This window comes from Microtus pennsylvanicus, chromosome 6 (genome assembly GCF_037038515.1).
Source record: "Microtus pennsylvanicus isolate mMicPen1 chromosome 6, mMicPen1.hap1, whole genome shotgun sequence".
NCBI lineage: Eukaryota > Metazoa > Chordata > Mammalia > Rodentia > Cricetidae > Microtus > Microtus pennsylvanicus.
In genome coordinates this window covers 20,360,297-20,379,283 of record NC_134584.1, presented here as the reverse complement: position 1 = coordinate 20,379,283, position 18,987 = coordinate 20,360,297, and the positions used below count along the sequence as shown (strand labels likewise).

The following is an 18,987-nucleotide window of genomic DNA, read 5'->3' as shown; positions in this document are numbered from 1 at the left end:
ATTTGTTCTCAATAATCATTAGCAATTGGTATTATTCTTAGAGATGGTGAAAGATTAAAATCTATTACATTACTATCCTAATGACTATAACCAATTGACTGAAGAATGACTAATTTCTTTTTTCAGCCAACAATGTATGGTAGTGATCAGCAGTGATGTGTAGAGACAATGAGTAATTGAAATTCACTGGTGTGCTTATTACATTATAATTTTTGATCTTGCCTGCTATATGCTTATGTTAACTTGTTTTGGAGGAAACAACATTTGATAACCATTTCATCAGAAGAATTAAAAATTATTAGATAAGAAAACTGAAATGAAGTCAGTATGTCAACCTCATTCATGTGTACTTGCAAAGGGATTTATTTTATAGCATGGCCAGACAAAGAGGTGCTGTTGAGTACTATTCTGAGAAACAAAGACTTTCTATTAAAATAATAATATTAATAATAACAGTAATAATAATATTTAGTGATACTGTTCTGGTATTTCCCATTAGAGTTTTGGTTATCATCCAATATATACAGTAAAACATAAATTTGTCTCTAAAGCACTATACTCAAAATCTCATAAACAATTTGAAGGATATTTCCGATATAAAGGAGGTCTGTGTTTCTGATATTCCTTGCATATGTCTAGCTGCACTAGGACTAGAAAGAGAAAATATTGACAGGCACACACACATACACCTGTGAGTTCAGGACCTAAGGAGGCTGCAGCAGAAGGATTGCAATGATTCTCAAGCCAGTCCGGTATAAATAATAAAGTCAGAGTAGACTGACAAATAAAGCCAAATCTTACCTTAAGTAAATACATAAATAGATCAGTTAGAGAAACAGACAGAAATATAGACACATGCAGAGAAACAAATATTGCACATCTTCCCTACCACATCCCTACTCCACCAGTGCATGGACAAATAAGAACTTACCCAGGAATCCGAATTTACATTAAAATTTATAAAGTTCTTGTATGAAGAGAATACAGTGAATTATGATGAAAGATGGTTTCAAAACAAGTGGTGGTTTCTCACTAAATGTTAACTTATATTAATTATGTTTAAGACTAAGAAATGAAACAATTTTTATTGTTTTCTCAAATACCTAGAAATTGTATTATAAAACTTCATTTTACTACACTTCTTTGATCTCTACCTCCTTTTTAATTGCAAAACTATAATTCTAGCTAGTACAATATCTCCTTTTTATATAATTTTATATTACGATATTTAGCTTTAAGTTTAAAGCATAGATTCCAGCTTATTCATTAAGAATTTCGAAGGACATATCAATTGCTTATCATAATATTATGGTTTTCCTAAGTGAATCTAATTCAACAAGCTATAATTGCCTGAACAATATTTAAAATTACACATTAATGGAGAAATACACAAATCAAAAGATTTACATATAAAGATTTAAAATTACTGGAAATAGTATAAAAATATTTTAAAATAGTTGATCCCAAATTTTGATAAAAGGTTGGAGTAGTATTTCCTTAGTTGCAGACATATTAAAATATTTTAATTGACTTTATTCTTGATGAATTGGGTTAAGACAAATTAATTTAGATAATGCCCTGCAGGACTTTTTTAAAGTAAGAAATTCTGATGTTAAGAAAATCTGTTGGAAGACATTATAATTTTTTTGTGAGAAATGATTGTCTAAAATGGTGTGATGGGCTACCCAGATGGCTCGGTGCATAAAGTGATTTCTGTGTGAACATGAGAACATGAGTATAGATCGCTACAACACTAAAAGTGGCCAGGAATAGTGGTCTTAACCTATACCTCCAGCATGGGGGAAGATGGAGAACAGCGGATCCCTGGGACTCCCTGGTCAATCATCCTGGCTTAATCTGCAAGCTCAAGGTTCAAGAAGACTCATGTCTCAAAAAGTAAGGTCAGGAGCAATCAGGGGAGATATGTAAAGTTAAATTTCCAAAGACGCTCAGGTGCACGTTTGCGCGCGCGCACACACGCACACACACACACACACACACACACACACACACACACAGTGATGGCATATTGGATGGGGAAGAAAAATGTATGTATCTGAGAGTTATGAAGAAATATACCTCCCCAAACAAAAGAATATATTGACTGACTTTGTTAAATATTATTTTGATAGAAACTTTTCACAATTGGTGTCATATTACCAGACAAATATTTTTAGTAGTATTTAAAATAAGTAAGCAATGTTCTCAAATGTCTAGATATTGACCCCTAACTTCATGGAACATGTGTAGTGGAAGTGAACTTTGGAAGAATGTAATAATGAGTAAATTCAGTTTCTTTGAATTAGTTATGTCAAATAGTTTGGATGTAATCTATATTAAAATATACTTTTATTTACATTATAATTATTAAATCATGCATCTTATTGGGGATTTCTAAGGCATTAAAACAGTAAACAGTTGCATATAGAAAAATCTTGAAAATATGATTCCATTTCTTACGCAGAGTTTTGAATATTTATTAACAGAGTTTAAATATATGTTATTCATTAATATCTAAAATGTCAGTGTTGTGTTATAATTATTAGCTGTTTATTGTTGTATATAGAGGAGGCAGAAATATTGAATATAGTTGTGGTCAAGTTTATTAATGATCACAGGCGTTGAGGTAGTATACTGTTGACTCAATAAATGTTAATATTTTTAGAACACAGCAGAAATATTAATTCATATACTTCTGTGTCCTTAGAAATGCTGTAAGATGCTGGCCAAACTCTTGTAATATATCCTATATCATAGAAATAGAAACAGTTTAGTTAATGTTCCTACAACCTAGAATTCAATCAATATAAGTGTCTGAAAGGCAAGGGTCTGGGCTGTAAAACTACTTTACACATCAGATCCTTGCTAAACTCAGGTGGAGTATTACATGGCATATTATAATAGCATTCACATCGATCATGTTGTATGACTTCATGCGCTCACTATCATTTAATATACTCAAGGGAGACATTGGTTCATCATTAATCTTATTTCTAAAGCACATTTGCATTAGCGTTTCAATCTTTTTAATAACAAAGGAATAGGAAACCAAACAGAGCGCAACCAAATATGGGAGTGGAAGCATCAATGTGGATCACAGAGTACTTAGAGTGCTTCTCATAGAACACACAGAGAATTCAATCCTCTTAGTCTCTAAACAATTTACAACAGTTAAGATTTTCAGAAATAAAATAAGTATCTATTAGAAAGCTTTAACAATCTACACAAATTTACAGAATAAAAATGGCCTAAAATAATAATAAAACATAAGTAATTGTTCTTGTCAAAGGTCTTTATGTGTACCTACTTGGCATAGATCATAGAATAGAAAATGATAGATGTTTGTACCATTATATTCCATATTTTTTTTACTGAATGTGGCCAGTGAATTTCTCTTAAGCAAAAGGCTCTGTTCTAGAGACTGAATATAACAGTAAGGAAGAAATATACTTATCTAATTTCTGCAAGAGACTTTCATGTGTTAACAGAAAGCATAATTGGTAAAAATTAAAACATATAGAGTTCAAGGTGGTACATTTAAATCCAGAGTACATATCAAAGCAGGACCTAAAAGGTGATGGGATCTAAGCTGATGTCTGAAAGCAAAGCATGACAGAAAGAGAGCCCAAAACAAAAGCAAGCACAGGATCCTTAGTGAACATAACTCTAAAAGAGCCCTAGCCTTATAGGAGTCATTATAGTGGGTTGAAGTAAAGCACTAAAATTAAATAGTTGTGTGAAGTAACAAGCCATTGTAAAATCCAGCACCATATATTAGGGTAGATCTTGTTTTCTGCTCAAAGTTTAATGAGCCTTCCATGCAGAAATAAGACATCATCCAACTGATGTTACTGAGATTACTTGGAGATGCCATATAGAAAAGAGTGACAGGTATAAGGTTAGAGAGCAGGGAGTAGGCTATTACCACAGTAGATATTAGACATCATAGTCCAGGGTGAAGGCAGAAGTGTGGTAAGAAGTGTTCAGATCTTGCATTGTATTACACATATATCTGCTACGAGTAGATCCTTCTCGTCTCTATTGCTAAGTTTATTAAAAACCAGTTCACTAGAGTAGTGCCTTTTATACTTAAGGAAACCCTAGCGATCCTTTGGATGAACTCAGTAGAAAGGAAGATCCTTTCAGCAGAAGACTTTTGCATGTGTTTATTTCTTTCTGTTTGTTTAACTTTTCTGTAATATCTGATCAAATTTCAACAATATTGTTATTGCATTTCATGTTCTTCATAATTCTTATATCTTATTTGAATAAACTGTTATTTTCAAAGTTTAATTGTATGCTAAATTCTCAAAAACTTGACATGCAAAATGGTGTCTTTCTACTTCACTTAGAAATTATAAGTCATTAAAACAGTGTCATCAGATAAAGAGTCTTTAAACAGTGTACTTGAAAGAAATTAGTTATCACTATTTTTCTTAAATTTTAGATATTCTATCAGACAAATAATGCTTTCTAAAACTGATCATCATTTTAAATAAAAGAAACAGAATATTTTATTTTGCACTTATACTAAATCATTTTCGTGTTAAAATTGTAATAAAAACGATCAAATTGTTTTCCACTAACTATTTTTAATGTTTGTTTGCTTGAAGCTCTTGGAAATACGTCCACAGCATTATTCAAATGTTGGAGGCCAGCTGAGACCCAGTGAGATCTGATGCCATAAGGAGAACTACTTTCTAATCGTCTACACTAGAATTTTTCAAGAAGTGAACTATGACGATCTATCAGTTCTTGAGACTTTTTGTTCTCTGGGCATGCCTACCCCAGTTCTGCTCTCCAGAGTTAATGTTCAGAAGGACTCCTGGGCTTCAGCAAATGATTGCAGAAGCCCGCGTCCCAAGAAGTGATGGTAAAATCCTTCACCGCCAAAAACGTGGCTGGATGTGGAACCAGTTCTTCTTACTGGAAGAATATACAGGATCTGATTATCAATATGTAGGCAAGGTAAGTAAATATGTGTTGAAAAGGTAAATGCTTATAGTCTTGACTTACATGTCTAACAAAAGAATATTGAAGATCATCGAGATTCGGTGACTGTAAATTTGTTAATCTAAACATTCCCAACTCCTTTTTATTCATGTAACACCAACTGTACTTTGAGAAACTGAGAGATGCATGCAACATCTTGCAAAGTAGATAGATAGCCTGAAGAAGCCATCCCCTGTAATTAGATTAGTAACTATCCAGATAGCCATCTGAGAGCCTTTACCCAGTGACTGATGGAAACAGATGCAGAATTCCACATCCGATTACTGGGTAGAGTTCAGGGAATCTTGTTGAATAGAGAGAGGAAGGATTGGATGAGCCAGGGTGATCAAGGTCATCACAAGGATACCTACAGAAACTAACATGGGCTCACAGGAAGTCCTAGTCTCTGAACCAGCAGTGAGGGAGCCTGCATGGGACCTACCTAGGCCCTTTCCAAATGTGTGGCAGTTATGTAGCTTGATTTACTTGTGAGACTCCTAGTGGTGGGAACAGAGCCTGTCCCTAATCAGGTGGCTTGTCTTGCCCAGCCTTAATAAAAGGGAGGAGCTTAGTCCTACTTTAACTTGATATGCCATGTTTTGTTGACACCCAAGGGAAGGCCTGCCCCTTTCTAAACAGAAACAGAGGAGTGGATGGGGTGGAGAGTGTAGGACAGAATGGGAGGAGTTGAAGGAGAAGAAACTGAGGTATGGATGTAAAATAAGTGAATAAATTTAATAATAATTATAGTAATGTAATTATAAATAATTATAATAATATTGTCAGAATTCATTAGAGGCATCAATTTTTGATCTCAAAAATTCAGAAGATACTGAAAGTAAATTTTTATGTAAACTATTTTTAATGCATTTCTTTAAATGACCATCTGTATGTAAGTTAGTGTTAATGTTTACTACAGCAAAGATATAAAAGGCATGTTTAATTTTTTATAAAATGAGATACACATCGATAATATAATTGTCCCAAGGGCAATTATATAGCTTGCTTAAAAGAAAATGTATTTCCATAAATTATTCTTTTATTTTTCTTAAGTTACATGTGAACACAATTTTTAAAAGCAAGATATTATATATATATACATATATATATATATATATATATATATATATATATATATGCTATTGCATTGCAGTATAAGATTGAAAAGACAGATATTTGGTGAAACTATGCTAAGCTTTCACCCAAGGAAAAATAATATTTTGAGATAATAAGTTTCCATTATTTTTAGAACTTTGGTGTATTTTGGGGACATTTGAATAATTTTAGACTTGTTAAATATGTGATAAACAGAATAAAAGTGACATAAAACATGAAACTAAAAGGAGTGGGAATACAAACAACAAACCTCGCAAACTTAGACGAAGGCAGGAAGTAGCAGACTTTCCAGCTCGGATTTAATGCTTGACCGCAATGTAAAGGTAAATTTCATATTTGCTGAACTAGGAAACTCAGGCCGTAAATACAACCACATAAAAATAAAGTAACAGAAAATCAAGCTATGAAGCTATAAGTCAATTTGTTTACTTTTCTGTGGGCATAGCAGTTACTAGATTTCCATCAATTTCTCCTCGTCTAGTCTTTAACGGGGATTTAATAAATGTTGCCAAATTACATTATTATTATAGTATATGCTTTCTCATGATACTCTCCCCACCCCAACCAACAGAATATCAATACTTTGAATTCAAAACTTGTACTTCATGTCTTTGTCTACTGCTCATTAACTCCTTAGCTAATTTAATTATTGCTAGTCATATTGAATAACACTTCCTCAGCCATCTGGTGCCATTCGGCTTTTTGGCAGAGAAAACTAGTCTCTAATTTAATATTAGTCTGGACAATTAAAGTTAGAATCATCTACTTACAATATATGCATAATAATAGAGAACCCAATTATAACAAATATGATATTCTTACTCTGTTATATAAAAAACAATAAGATTTCATGGAATTTTATCAGATTCTATAAAATGTGTACAATTCCTATTTTAAGAGTATTTGAAGACCTACTGTTCCATAGAAGTTTAGCAGATGTTTTAATTCTCAATACTGTCTGTTTTAGCTTCTGTTTTGTTTTAATTCTTTATATATAACTATGACAAAACACTGCAACCAATGCAACTTCTGAAAGAAAATGTTTAATAAAATTGACAGGTTTAGAGGATTAGTGTAGTGTACATGATGGATGAACACAGGCATGGCAGCCGAAACAGCTGAAAGCTCACATCTTGATACCCAAGAAGAAGAGAGAGACACACTGGGTATAAGTAGCATCTGCTGAAATACCAAAGCCAGTACAGTGACACATCTCTTCCGATTAGGTCAAACCTCATAATCCTTGGAAATAGTTCCATGAACTGGGGACAAACAATTCAAACAAATGAGACTCTGGATGCCATTCTCATTCAAACCACATTACAAATCTGTTTCATAATTTACATGGTTTATTCATTTCATAGCATAAGATATAGATGTTTGAAGTCTTTTTTATTGTTCATAGGTTAATACCTCAGACCTAACTTGCATTGTATCAGCTACTCATGGAATAAATATTTTATTTTAGATATATATGCCAAAATACTTTAAATATTATAATAATATATTAAATATATCATTTATGACATTAAATAGCATATATAATATTTTGATATTATATATGTATGTTAATGAATGAAATTTTATTGCAATATATATTTATTCATAAAATATAAAATTCCTCAAATTCTCTACATATTATTTCTAGTATTAATGGTGAAAGCTATTACACTGTCATTTTTCTTTAGGAAATTTATCTTTCAATTTTTACGTGCTTTAAGACAGACAAGTGCTAAACATGCTAGTGGTTTCAGTGTCTCTAGATTGATTTGGCTGTAAATTTAATATGCATTCTAATTGAAGGCATATGGGGGAATGGTGACAGACATCCCACTGTAGGAGGAATGTCTTGGGGCTGAGAACAGGAAGCAATAAAGAGAATGATTCTGGTGGGATGAGGACACAAGTATAAAGCACACATATAGAGACTGAAGGTATTTTTTTATAGACAGTTACATTTTCCCAAGTAAGAACTCTTTCTTTATTCTGTATAGCTTTGAAGTTGAAGGCAATTTAGGAAAGCATGCAGTTAGCAAAAAAGACCTTGAAGTAACATCTTACTTTCAACCATTTCTTTTTCAGTTGGTTACTGCATTTATTTAGGCTTCATTTCTCTGTCTGTGTAAACAAAGAGGATGTTTATACCAGTGAATAGATCCTAAATGCACTTTTACAAATACTAATACATTATGAATGTAAAGGGTATTTAAATCCTCTTTAGAAAGGGAAAAGAAAGAGGGGAGACAGGCCAGAGGCTCAACTGTCACTGCCATGACTTTGTAAATGTCAAACACTGAAGTCAAAGCATTTCTTTGCTCTTGTCCCAGTAGTCAAGGATTTTGCTTTACGTGACACAATCAAGTGGTTCATAGTTAAAACATACTCAACATAAGACCTTCTTGTTTTCCCTTTCCCAGGAGTAAATGGTGACACTGTAACTTAGACACTTCTTACATTCAGGAATTTATAGCAATGCAGGCCAATGTATCTGCAGTGCAGCTGCCCTGTCGTCACCTTTTCATGGAGATTGTTAAATAAAGGGACCATTATCATTTGAACACCTTTCCCTCTTTTCAATAGGTTTAAGGTTCAGAAAAAAAATGGTTATCAACTCTTAGGCTTATTTATTGATTGTCTGTTTACAATCACTTTCTGTGTCCTTTAACAAAACACTGTCCTTTAACAGACACTTTCATATTTCTAATGGAACTAACACACACACACACACACACACACACACACACACACACACACACACACAGAGAGAGAGAGAGAGACAGAGACAGAGAGAGACAGAGAGAGAGAGAGAGAGAGACAGAGACAGAGACAGAGAGACAGAGAGAGACACAGAGAGAGACAGAGAGAGAAAGAGACAGAGAGAAAGAGACAGAGAGAGAGAGAAACAAAGAGAGAGAGAGAGAGAGAGAGAGAGAGAGAGAGAGAGAGAGAGAGAGAGAGAGAGGAGTCATATATATTTTCCTGAGAAACCATCTTACAATGTAGCCCTGGCCTCAAACCCATGAACTTATTGTGTGACAAAACACAACAAACATCTGTTCTCCCTAGATCAGGATCCCATGCCACCAAAGTCCAAGATAGTGAACCAATGAATTTTGGGGGTTTGCTTACATCAGTATGGGTGAGAGGTTAAGTACAGGAGCAGGAATGACTCAAAGACAGTTGCATCACCAAGGTGCCCCCACCCCCAGCACACATGGCAGGTCACAAATCTGGAACTTGGAGCACACTGAACAGCTTGCAGACAGCTCTACAGGTTTGGAGAATGTAATTTTCAGGTGTTCCATTTGTTCTAAAACACTTCCAGGATTCTATTTCATCCAAGCGGCATCTGGTCTCCTCTAAAGAACCTTAGCAGCTGGTCTCAGTGTCTTTTGCAGCATAGTTTTTATTTGTTCATTTGTTTGTTTTATTTTATGTTCTGAGTTTTGCCATTTTTTGTTGGAAGATGCTTGTTTGAGAGATTCTCTACCAGCTCTCATTGCTTACTGTGGCACCAAGGAGTCTGGGGAATCTGGTCAGTTTCAGGACCTTCCTGAAGGTATTTTGAGCTGTTTATCTGCAGTGGCATTCCAATAGCATTTTAAGAAATAAACCTTGTCTGAGGATCAGGAGAGTAAAACAGCACACTGCTGAGCCTTCTAGCCAGACAGTGGTAACACACACCTTTAATCCCAGTAGTCACACCAGTTGCTCTTAAAACCGAGTGGTACATGTCTTTAATCCCAGTGGTGCATGTCTTTAATGAGTGAATATGATGGAAAAAGTCATTCATTTTGTCAGTCCTCCCTGTTCTTCAGACTGTTTCCTTACTTACCTACATCCCCTGTCAGAGGCAGTGGAAATATAGAGCATATGGCAATTGGTAATTCAGATGTCAACTCGCCAGAGGAGGGATTCTCTGATGGCGGTAAATCCTGTCCAGGAAAGGCCTGCAGAATCATCATCTCTGGAAATTTTTGCTCACTTTTACTAAAGCAGCTTGGTGTCTCCCCAATACCTGCATTGAAGTGTGTAATCTCATGTGATATGTATATGTAGTCTCATGATTACTTCTCAAGCTAATGAGCACATATAACTGTAGGTGGTTAGGAAGATGACTTTCATTTTCCTGTATAATTTCCATATATACAAAATTTACTAGGACATGATTCATAACTAGATATGTTGTCTTACAAGTACTTTAGATACTTAAAAACTTGCTGTGTTTCTTTTTGCTCTGACTAATTGCACACAATTAGCTCAGTTTTACCTCAGAGCAAATTTAAACTAAAGACTTTTTTTTTGTAAATAGATCATAAGTTTAAAACATTACTGCTATGCACAAGGTCAGAGTTGCAGATGTCCAAAGAAAGTTGCTGCACAAAATACCTTAAGAAAAGCATGCCAATTCTTTGCTTCTTTGCTTGCCAAGTCTACTGACAATAGACCTGTTTCAAGGTTTGTTACTACTGGGCACTGTGCCTCTGCCCACCCCACTTCTGGTCCTGGCCTTACTTCTGTAACCTTGGGACCTTATTTTGCCTTGGTAAATGGTTCAGCTCCTTATCGTATACAGTAGAAATGTGGTTTTGACAAATGACACATAACTCTTTTTTTTTAATTATTGCTCCAAACCTCCTGTAAAGAGAGTTTTTAGTTTACAGAAGAAGAAACTAAGAGAAATTACAATTAGGAAAGGAAAATTAGAATACAAGCAGAATACAGAGACTTGTTTGAAAATGCACGATATGAGAGAATTCATTCACTTTCAGATACCTAAATTCATTTCACTTCCTGTAGCATTCAATGTGAACCCTGAATGGGATGAGCTAAAAATACACTGTATCAGCGATTCTACTGAAAAGTCACTTTTCCATCCTCAGGAAACTCTCTGTGCTTAGAGGACTTTTAGGAAATCTGCTGAGTTCTATTCCTCAGCATTACTGCACAGTGATCCAGCTAACCATCTCTTAAAGCATGGGACAAATACCTTTCAAATTGCTCAGTTTCCAGTGTCAGTTAAGTGAACATTGAAAAAACTTTACTAGACCACAGTTTCTCAAAGTTGCTTGTAGAATTATAAACAACTCAATTTATAGTTTTATAAGCTCTTACATCTAAAAGCATTTCCAATTATCATCATTTCCTTTATGTGTGATTAGCCGTTAAAGTTTAATTCAATTTTGATATTTTGAAGACCTGGCTTGCCTCATCTTAAGTATCTAGTTGGTCTGCTCTTAATTTGTATGTTCTACACAAAATGATGAATGAAACAAGTATTGATTCTTTTAATAGATAGCTGGAAGAACTTCTGGCTACTACTTTGACATTAACTGTACAGTGGTGAAAATAGAACCGTCGTGTTCTCGAGTATCTATCTTCAGGAAAGGATGCACTTAAGGATAGTATGTTATACATATGTTTTTGCTTCAGAAACAACATATATCCCAGAAGACAAGTACAGGACAATTGAAAACAAATATCTCTATGTTCATCTTTTTCAGCACTTGAAAGGAAAAGGAAAACTGTGAACAAATGCCAGTAGATATTAAGACCATACAGAGGAACTCCTTCCATTTTGCATTCCCTTTTTAGATTGGGACATTCTTTTTGATAGTAAATTCTTCATAACAACTGAGTAAGAGAATATCAAGAGGAGGGTCTCTCCAAATTTAGGGAAGGTTGATCTGAGTAAGAGAGACCAACTTAAATACCACAAAGCCTCATAATACCAGCTCTTCCTATTACTTTTGGCTGAGTCCTTTTAACCATAATTATGTGGATCCAGTCAGCTGGCGATTGCTCTAAAATGAAGGTTAGAACTAAGATGAAAACAAAAAACTGCATTTTTCCTAGAAAGCAGACCTGAAAATTGCAGTGTGGAAATCCTTTAGATTATACAAGAACTCAGTGGATAAAAAATAATTACTGAAATTTTTTGTTTATGAACAAAAATACCGGATAAGTTTTGTGATGTATAAGTAGAAGGATCTACTTTAAAACCTGTGCTGTGTACTAAATATGGACCTTACCATAAAGATAAGAATAAAAAAGACAGGGCCTATTGGAATATAGTCAGTTCTATTTAAAGCTAAGAACTGAAGCCACAGAACAGATGGAACAAAAAAAAAATCACAATGTACTAGGTAATATTAGCATAAAGGAAGAATTCTTGAGAAGAAATCAGGACACTCTAACAGGTATTGGAAGAAACTCTTTTTGGTTAAGTGTTTGTTAATATCTCCCAGATGTGTGGGGATTTGGATTAAAAGAGATATCCCTTCTCTGATACATCATGACCACACTTAATATGGAAATTGCGAAGCATCTGCAGTGCTTTTTCTATAACTGTCAGTCAAATGATAATAAAAGAATTTTAAAATGGAGCCATGGGACAATATGTGTATGCGTGATGCATGTAACAGTAATAATCAAGAAAGAGTTGACGTATTTGGTGCAAAAGGGTAGAACAAGGGAGGAGTTCGAGAGGAATGGAGAGAGTGATGCTGATGCGGTACTCATGTATGAAGTTTACATCAAAATGAAAAACATAAAATAACACAAACATGTATTTACATAATGCTAATTAATGAACAAGAGGCAATGAATTTGAGGCAGAGCAAAGGGGGGGGTTATAGAAAGATTTGAAAAGAGAAAAGGGAAAAGAGAAACAATTAAATTACATTATAAACTCAGAAACATAATTGGAAAAATTTCAAAAGATATTGCTAGAAAAAAGTCAGTCTAAAAATCTATATCTAATAAAGTACATACACAAACATCATTCATGTTAAAAAATAAAATGAAGTGGGAACATGTGCTTCCAGAGCTTGATAATCAGTTGCAAAGAAACAAGAAAGTGGATTATAGTGTGCTACATACATATAATTTCTGAAGTTCTCAAGAAGATACTATATGATCCAAGAATTACATATGGAAAATATATTTATGTCTCTACTATTGCTGTAACATTCTGAGAGTACTTTGGGGGGAAACATTAAGAAAATCCAAGAGTCCTAACCTGTTACTATTTTTAATTAATATATCAGAAATAAAGTTCTAATAGGAAAGATACCACAAAACTAAAATATAAAGTCATTATGTGATAAAGGGTTTATAACAACACTTTGATGAAATATACCCAACTGTATATTAAAACATCCTGTCTGAGAGTAGCAGAACAGCCATTCCTCCACAGAAAGGATCCATGAAGCATTACCTATGGTAGAGAATAAGTCACAGGATATACAAGGGTACATAGTAACAGTCAGTATTTATTCTTACTATAATGGAATAAAACCAGAAATACAAAGAAACATTTTAGAAAACATGCAAATACTTGGTAATTCTATAGTTTATGAACCAACAAAGAATTGTTAAAGGAGTGATAATGTAAATGTGATGAAAATGCAAACACAGCATACCGAAGCTCACAGAAAGAAAAGGTCAAAAGATTAAGCTCATAATATAACTTTGCACATCAAAAAAGAACACCCTCAAAAGATGTGCAAGTCAGGAAACTATAAAGAGAAAAATAAACCAATTGCTGTTGAAAATGAAAATAATAAAGATCAGAGAAGAAATAAATGAAACCAAGTATGAAAGGAAGCGGAATAGGACAGTGAAGATGTGAGCTGCCTCTTTGGAGAAAATGAACATCATTAACAACCTTTTATTTGAAAATAGAAAAGGAGATGAAATTACTCAGAAACGCAATGAGAAATTTAAAATAGATATTATAACAAATGACCCAAAAATAGAACAGATCAAGACAAATCACAATGTAAATCTTTACAAAGCCAAGTGCATATGCTAAAAAAATTGCACACTTTCCCTGAAATATATAGTCTGCTGTCCTGAAAAATAAGTAAAACTGATCAGCTCCATAGTACGCTAAGAAACTGTGTTAGAAATCCCATAAAGTATAGAACTATACTCATTCCACAATGGATTTCTAAAACAGAGGAAAGGCTAATAGTCATTTTAAAAGTCTTCTGCGATATTAAACCGAAAACTTCTAAAAATCACTTTAAGATCACTTTTAGCATTATTTTTATATCAAAGCAAGACAGGTGCTAAAACAAAGCTGCAGGATATAATTTCCATGAATGTACATGTAAAAATCATGAATGTAATACTAGCAAACTTAATACCCAAATATATTCATTCATCAAGAATAAATGAGAATTATATCAAGGATGGAAGAGTAGTTCAACATACACAAATCAATAAAAGTGATGTAACATATTAATTATGAATTTCAAAGTTATGTGATCACAGAAAATTGAGTACCTTTTGTGATCCAAGTCAAAAAGTATTTTATCCCAATAAATTAAAGAGTATTTATAAAAATTCTGTAATTAATATCATACTAAATGATAAAATTAAAAATGTTCAATGATTACAAAAATTTCTTATATTTCTTTAATATTAATAATAATTTAATATTAATATTTATCTTCCTGAAGAAGTCTGGCTATCATTTTACCAATTGCTTCTTTTGAGCATATAGTCCTTTTTCTTTCTTTTCTTTCTTTTTTTAGATTACTGCATTCTCAAATCCTTATTAAGTAAAAAGAGATCATTGTTTTCAGATACTTTCTCAGGCTCCTCTTTAGATGGAAGACCGTATCCTGTCTTGAAACTCTCATGTTTAGTGGAAAAAGTAAGGGATGTAAAATATATACAACATTATTCTTATGATATATTAGTTGATAAATGATATTAAAATATAATAGACTTATTAAGCTAATCAGTATTGGGATAGATGAGGTAGAACATTGGTAGTGGCTAATAAAGATGACATTTGAGCAAAGGACTTGGAGGAAGAAATGGAGTTATTATTCATTATCAATGTGATATTCTCTGCCTGAAGAGGAAACAGTTACTGGAGAAGATTAAAGTGGAGAGTGTCTGATTAGCAGTGGAGGAAGGCGAGGCTGAAAGTGAAACCAGATCAAAGAATTGGAAGGCAGCAATGCAGGTAGCAAAATCAAACAAAGATGTAATGGAAGATGGATGCCAGGTCCTATAGGACAGATGCTATCACCAGTCAATGCCAGAGTAAATGCTCCCAAAGATACCATGTCCTATTACCCAGATTCTGAAAACACTGCTTAAATGTCTTAAAGAGATTATAGAGATGTGATTAAACTAAAACTCTTGATGTGAAGTGATTATCCTGGATTACATAGTAAATTCTGGTATAATTACATGGATCCTTAAAGGAGGAACTCAAGGGCGGCAACCTCAGGAAAAATAAAAGAGACATGATTACGGAGCCAGAGGTTGAAATGATATACTCTGAAATAAGACAAAGCAGCCACAAGTCCAGGAATACACACTCTGTAAAATTCATGACAAACCTTCATATGATATCTCCTGTCGATGGTAAATTTTAAAAATGTAATTTACAGAAATAAATTTAATGTATTATTAGTTCAATTAATTGATTGTATTAATTTTGTATAAGTGCAGGGTATTAATAAATATTTTCATGAATTCTTATTTATTTTTTCTTTGTTAATTGGTAGTATATAGACTTGAAGGAAAAATCATAGAAGACATAACTTTTAAACTTATAGTATACATTTTAATGTTTGCTTCTTTATTTTACTCTTATATGGCTAAAGCTTTCTTCTCATTTTTAATTTAAATTTATTGACTTTGAATAAACAATCTTTTCTCATTTTACATGCCAATCTCAGTTCCCCTTTCCTCCCCTTCTCCCACTCCACCCATCTTTCCCTATTTCCCCCTTCACTCATCAGAGAGGATAAGGCTTCCGATTGGGGAGTCTACAAATTCTAGCACATCACTTTGAGGTAGGACCAAGGCCCTCCCTGCTATATCTAGACTGGGCAAGGTATCCCTCCAAAGAGAATAGGTGCCAAAAAGTCAGTTCAGGCAGTAGGGATAAATCATGGTTCCACTGCCAGTGGCTCTCCTGTTTGCTCCAGCCAGCCATACAAATGTCACCCACATTTAGAGGGCCTAATTTGGTTCTATGAGGAATCCCCTGATGTCTGTCTGGAGTCAGTGAGTGACTAGCTCATGTCAGCTTCTTTGTTAATTCTTCTGTTATTATGTCTTAAAGCTTTCACTCTGGCTTATGGTTATGTATACACAGCTATTATTTGGTTTGTGTAAGTTTTCACTACGAGCAATATTATGGGCAGTGCCAGGGCATCATTCTCATTTTGTCCTGTTACACTATACAACACCTTGACCTTAGCCCCAAAATGGTGATTCTGACTCCAGGAATCTCAGAATGAGACTGTGTTTGAGAGCTGTTTCTTCCCGTTTTATAATCCTCTTTAGGGCTGAGATTAAAGGCTTGCACCACTGTGATTAAAAGCATGCACTGCCCGGTTTCTATGGCAACTAGTGTGGATACTGGGTTAAAGGTTCATGTCATTGCTGACTGGTCTTTAAGACTGGCCAGTGTGGTTGTTTAACTTTTCCAATCCCCAGACAAGCTTTATTTATTAAAATACAATTGAAATGCCGCTACACCTCAGTGCAGTAAGGAATAGAATGACACATATGATTCTTATTTTTCTTCATTTCAGAGAAAGCATTACAGTACTACTGATAATTTATCAAGTTTCTTTCTTTCTTTCTCTCTTACTTTCTATTTTTTTCTTTCCTTCCTCCCTTCCTTCTTTTCCTTCCTTCCTTCCTTCCTTCCTTCCTTCCTTCCTTCCTTCCTTCCTTCCTTTCTTTCTTTCTTTCTTTCTTTCTTTCTTTCTTTCTTTCTTTCTTTCTTTCTTTCTTTCTTTCTATTGAGACAGCATCTTCCTAGATACCTCTGGCTGTCCTGGAATTCTCTGTGTAAAGATCCTCCTGAACTTTTTCCAAGTTTTGGGAGTAAAGGCATGCGCTACCTTACCTGATAATAATAACAATTTAAATATTGCTATAATATTTATTCTATCATAATAAAGAATTACATTTTGATTCTAGGGTGTTATTATGCTTTGCTCTTGAACAACTAAGTCATATTTCCCAATACATTTAAATAACTATTGTGGTGTTTCAATGTCCTATTTCAAATTAGATTGAAATTACATTAAATAGCATTCTTATTAGAAAAAAATATTAAGTCTGTCTCTGTACCTCATACCATGACATGCACACATAGGATTGTTACTTCTTAGTGATGAAGACTTTGATTGTTGCCTAAGATTTCAAGTATTTTCATCTCACCTTACTAGACCATGAAAAATATCTGTACAAAATGAAATCCTACAATGATCAATTATTTCCTCTACAGTAAGATGCTGTTGTCAAAGATTTGGCACTGTTCTCTTGGAGAAAGGAAAGTATAAAAATGGGAACAAATGGTAAATTAATATTGTGAAGTAAGCAATCAATGAAAGCAGCAAGAAAACTGGAGTGCTTACCAAGCAATAAATAAGTTAATTAAATAATAAGTAAGAGCAGTTTAAATAGATTAGTTTTGTCCATAGACCATGATAGAAAATGATCATCTTTGTCATAGCAGAGTAAACTGTCACACTCCTAGCTGAGTGCATTGCTGTGGAATATCTCCGAGGGCTTCCTTAATAGGGTGTGTGCACTGCTGTCATTTCCTCTGCGGCATGTCATTCTTTTCTTCCTAGACACCTTCCTCATCACGGCAGCAAGCTTCCCTCTTTGTTTCTTCTGTTGTGTAAGGACAATTCTCCCTCTGGTGAGATACACTCACGGAGGTACACTTTCATCTGATATGTAGTTGACTTCTAAAGATCTCATGCTCTTTGTTTTTGTTCAGTACATTTCAGTCATTACTGTCTCACACTTTTTCCTAATCACCTCATTTATCAGAAAGTATGTGAGGCATCTGGGAAAGAAATGCCAAAAAATAACATGTTATAATATCTTACAGTTGGGAAATTCTATGGTGTGGTCATGAACAAAATTTTTGAGAAAATTGAAATAATTTGCTGCTAGGAAAAATTATTTTTATTTCTTGTGTGTTTATCTATTGTATTAATAGCAATACAATAATTAATAAATACTTACGTTTTATATAATTTCTCTAGCTGGTGTGCTGTGATAATCAAAAACTTAAGTGTTCTTGAATATCTGTTGTTATGTAAGTTAGCTATAATAATCCAAATCTATTCAGGAAGAGAAACACAGTATAGGGACTTCACATTCATGTCTTTAACTAATCCACATTATCCCTTCCTTTTAGTTTGTGATGTCTAGCAACAAGTATGAGCCTAGTATTTTCCTTTTCTTCCATTTTTTCGGATAAAGGCAGCATTCCCAAGAAACAGGAGTCAATTGAAATTAAAACTTTGTTTTGTCTGTGTTGTGCCTTGAAACATTCTTAAGGATAAATTGTTAAAATTCTGAAATATGAGGTAATCTTTGTTCTTACATCTCAATTACCAACCTCCAGTAGCAAAGACAGGAAAGCAGAGAAAAATTATATACATTGTCACAATCCTGGCCTCAGTAATTCACACTATGGGAACAAAGCCATATCATATTTCATATCATATCCAGCTCTCAAAGAAATTTAGTACCTCATGTTCACAAAGGAATGGTGGTGGTCATATCTGCCAAAAAATAAACATCAGGCTTATGGATAATTGATTTTACATGAATACCATGATGATTCTGTGGCAGAGAGAGGTTAACTCAACACCTAATATTTTGATTTTCCATGAATAATTAATCTTTAAGAATATTCAAAGGGTCATATACTAGAAAAAGTCTAATATTATCAATATTGGTTTCAAAATACCCAGAAACCAAATGCAGTATATTTATCTAATAATACTAAAAAGACATGAGTCTTGCAGAACACCAATAGGAACCCATAATAAAAAACTGAATCAGTCCATGGAAAGTCACTCAGAATTT

At 33.8% G+C, this 18,987-nt stretch overlaps 1 protein-coding gene across 2 annotated transcripts in view; it reads left to right on the top strand.

Moving 5' to 3' along the window:
- The window catches only part of Cdh10 (cadherin 10), a 181,862-nt gene that overhangs the window by 61,307 nt on the left and 101,568 nt on the right, over nucleotides 1-18,987 (top strand). For both annotated transcript variants that reach the window (XM_075975841.1, XM_075975842.1), the window contains exon 2: nucleotides 4,614-4,968. In XM_075975841.1, coding sequence (XP_075831956.1) covers nucleotides 4,738-4,968 — 231 coding nt within the window. In that variant the 5' untranslated portion in view covers nucleotides 4,614-4,737. The remainder of the gene's footprint in view (nucleotides 1-4,613; nucleotides 4,969-18,987) is intronic.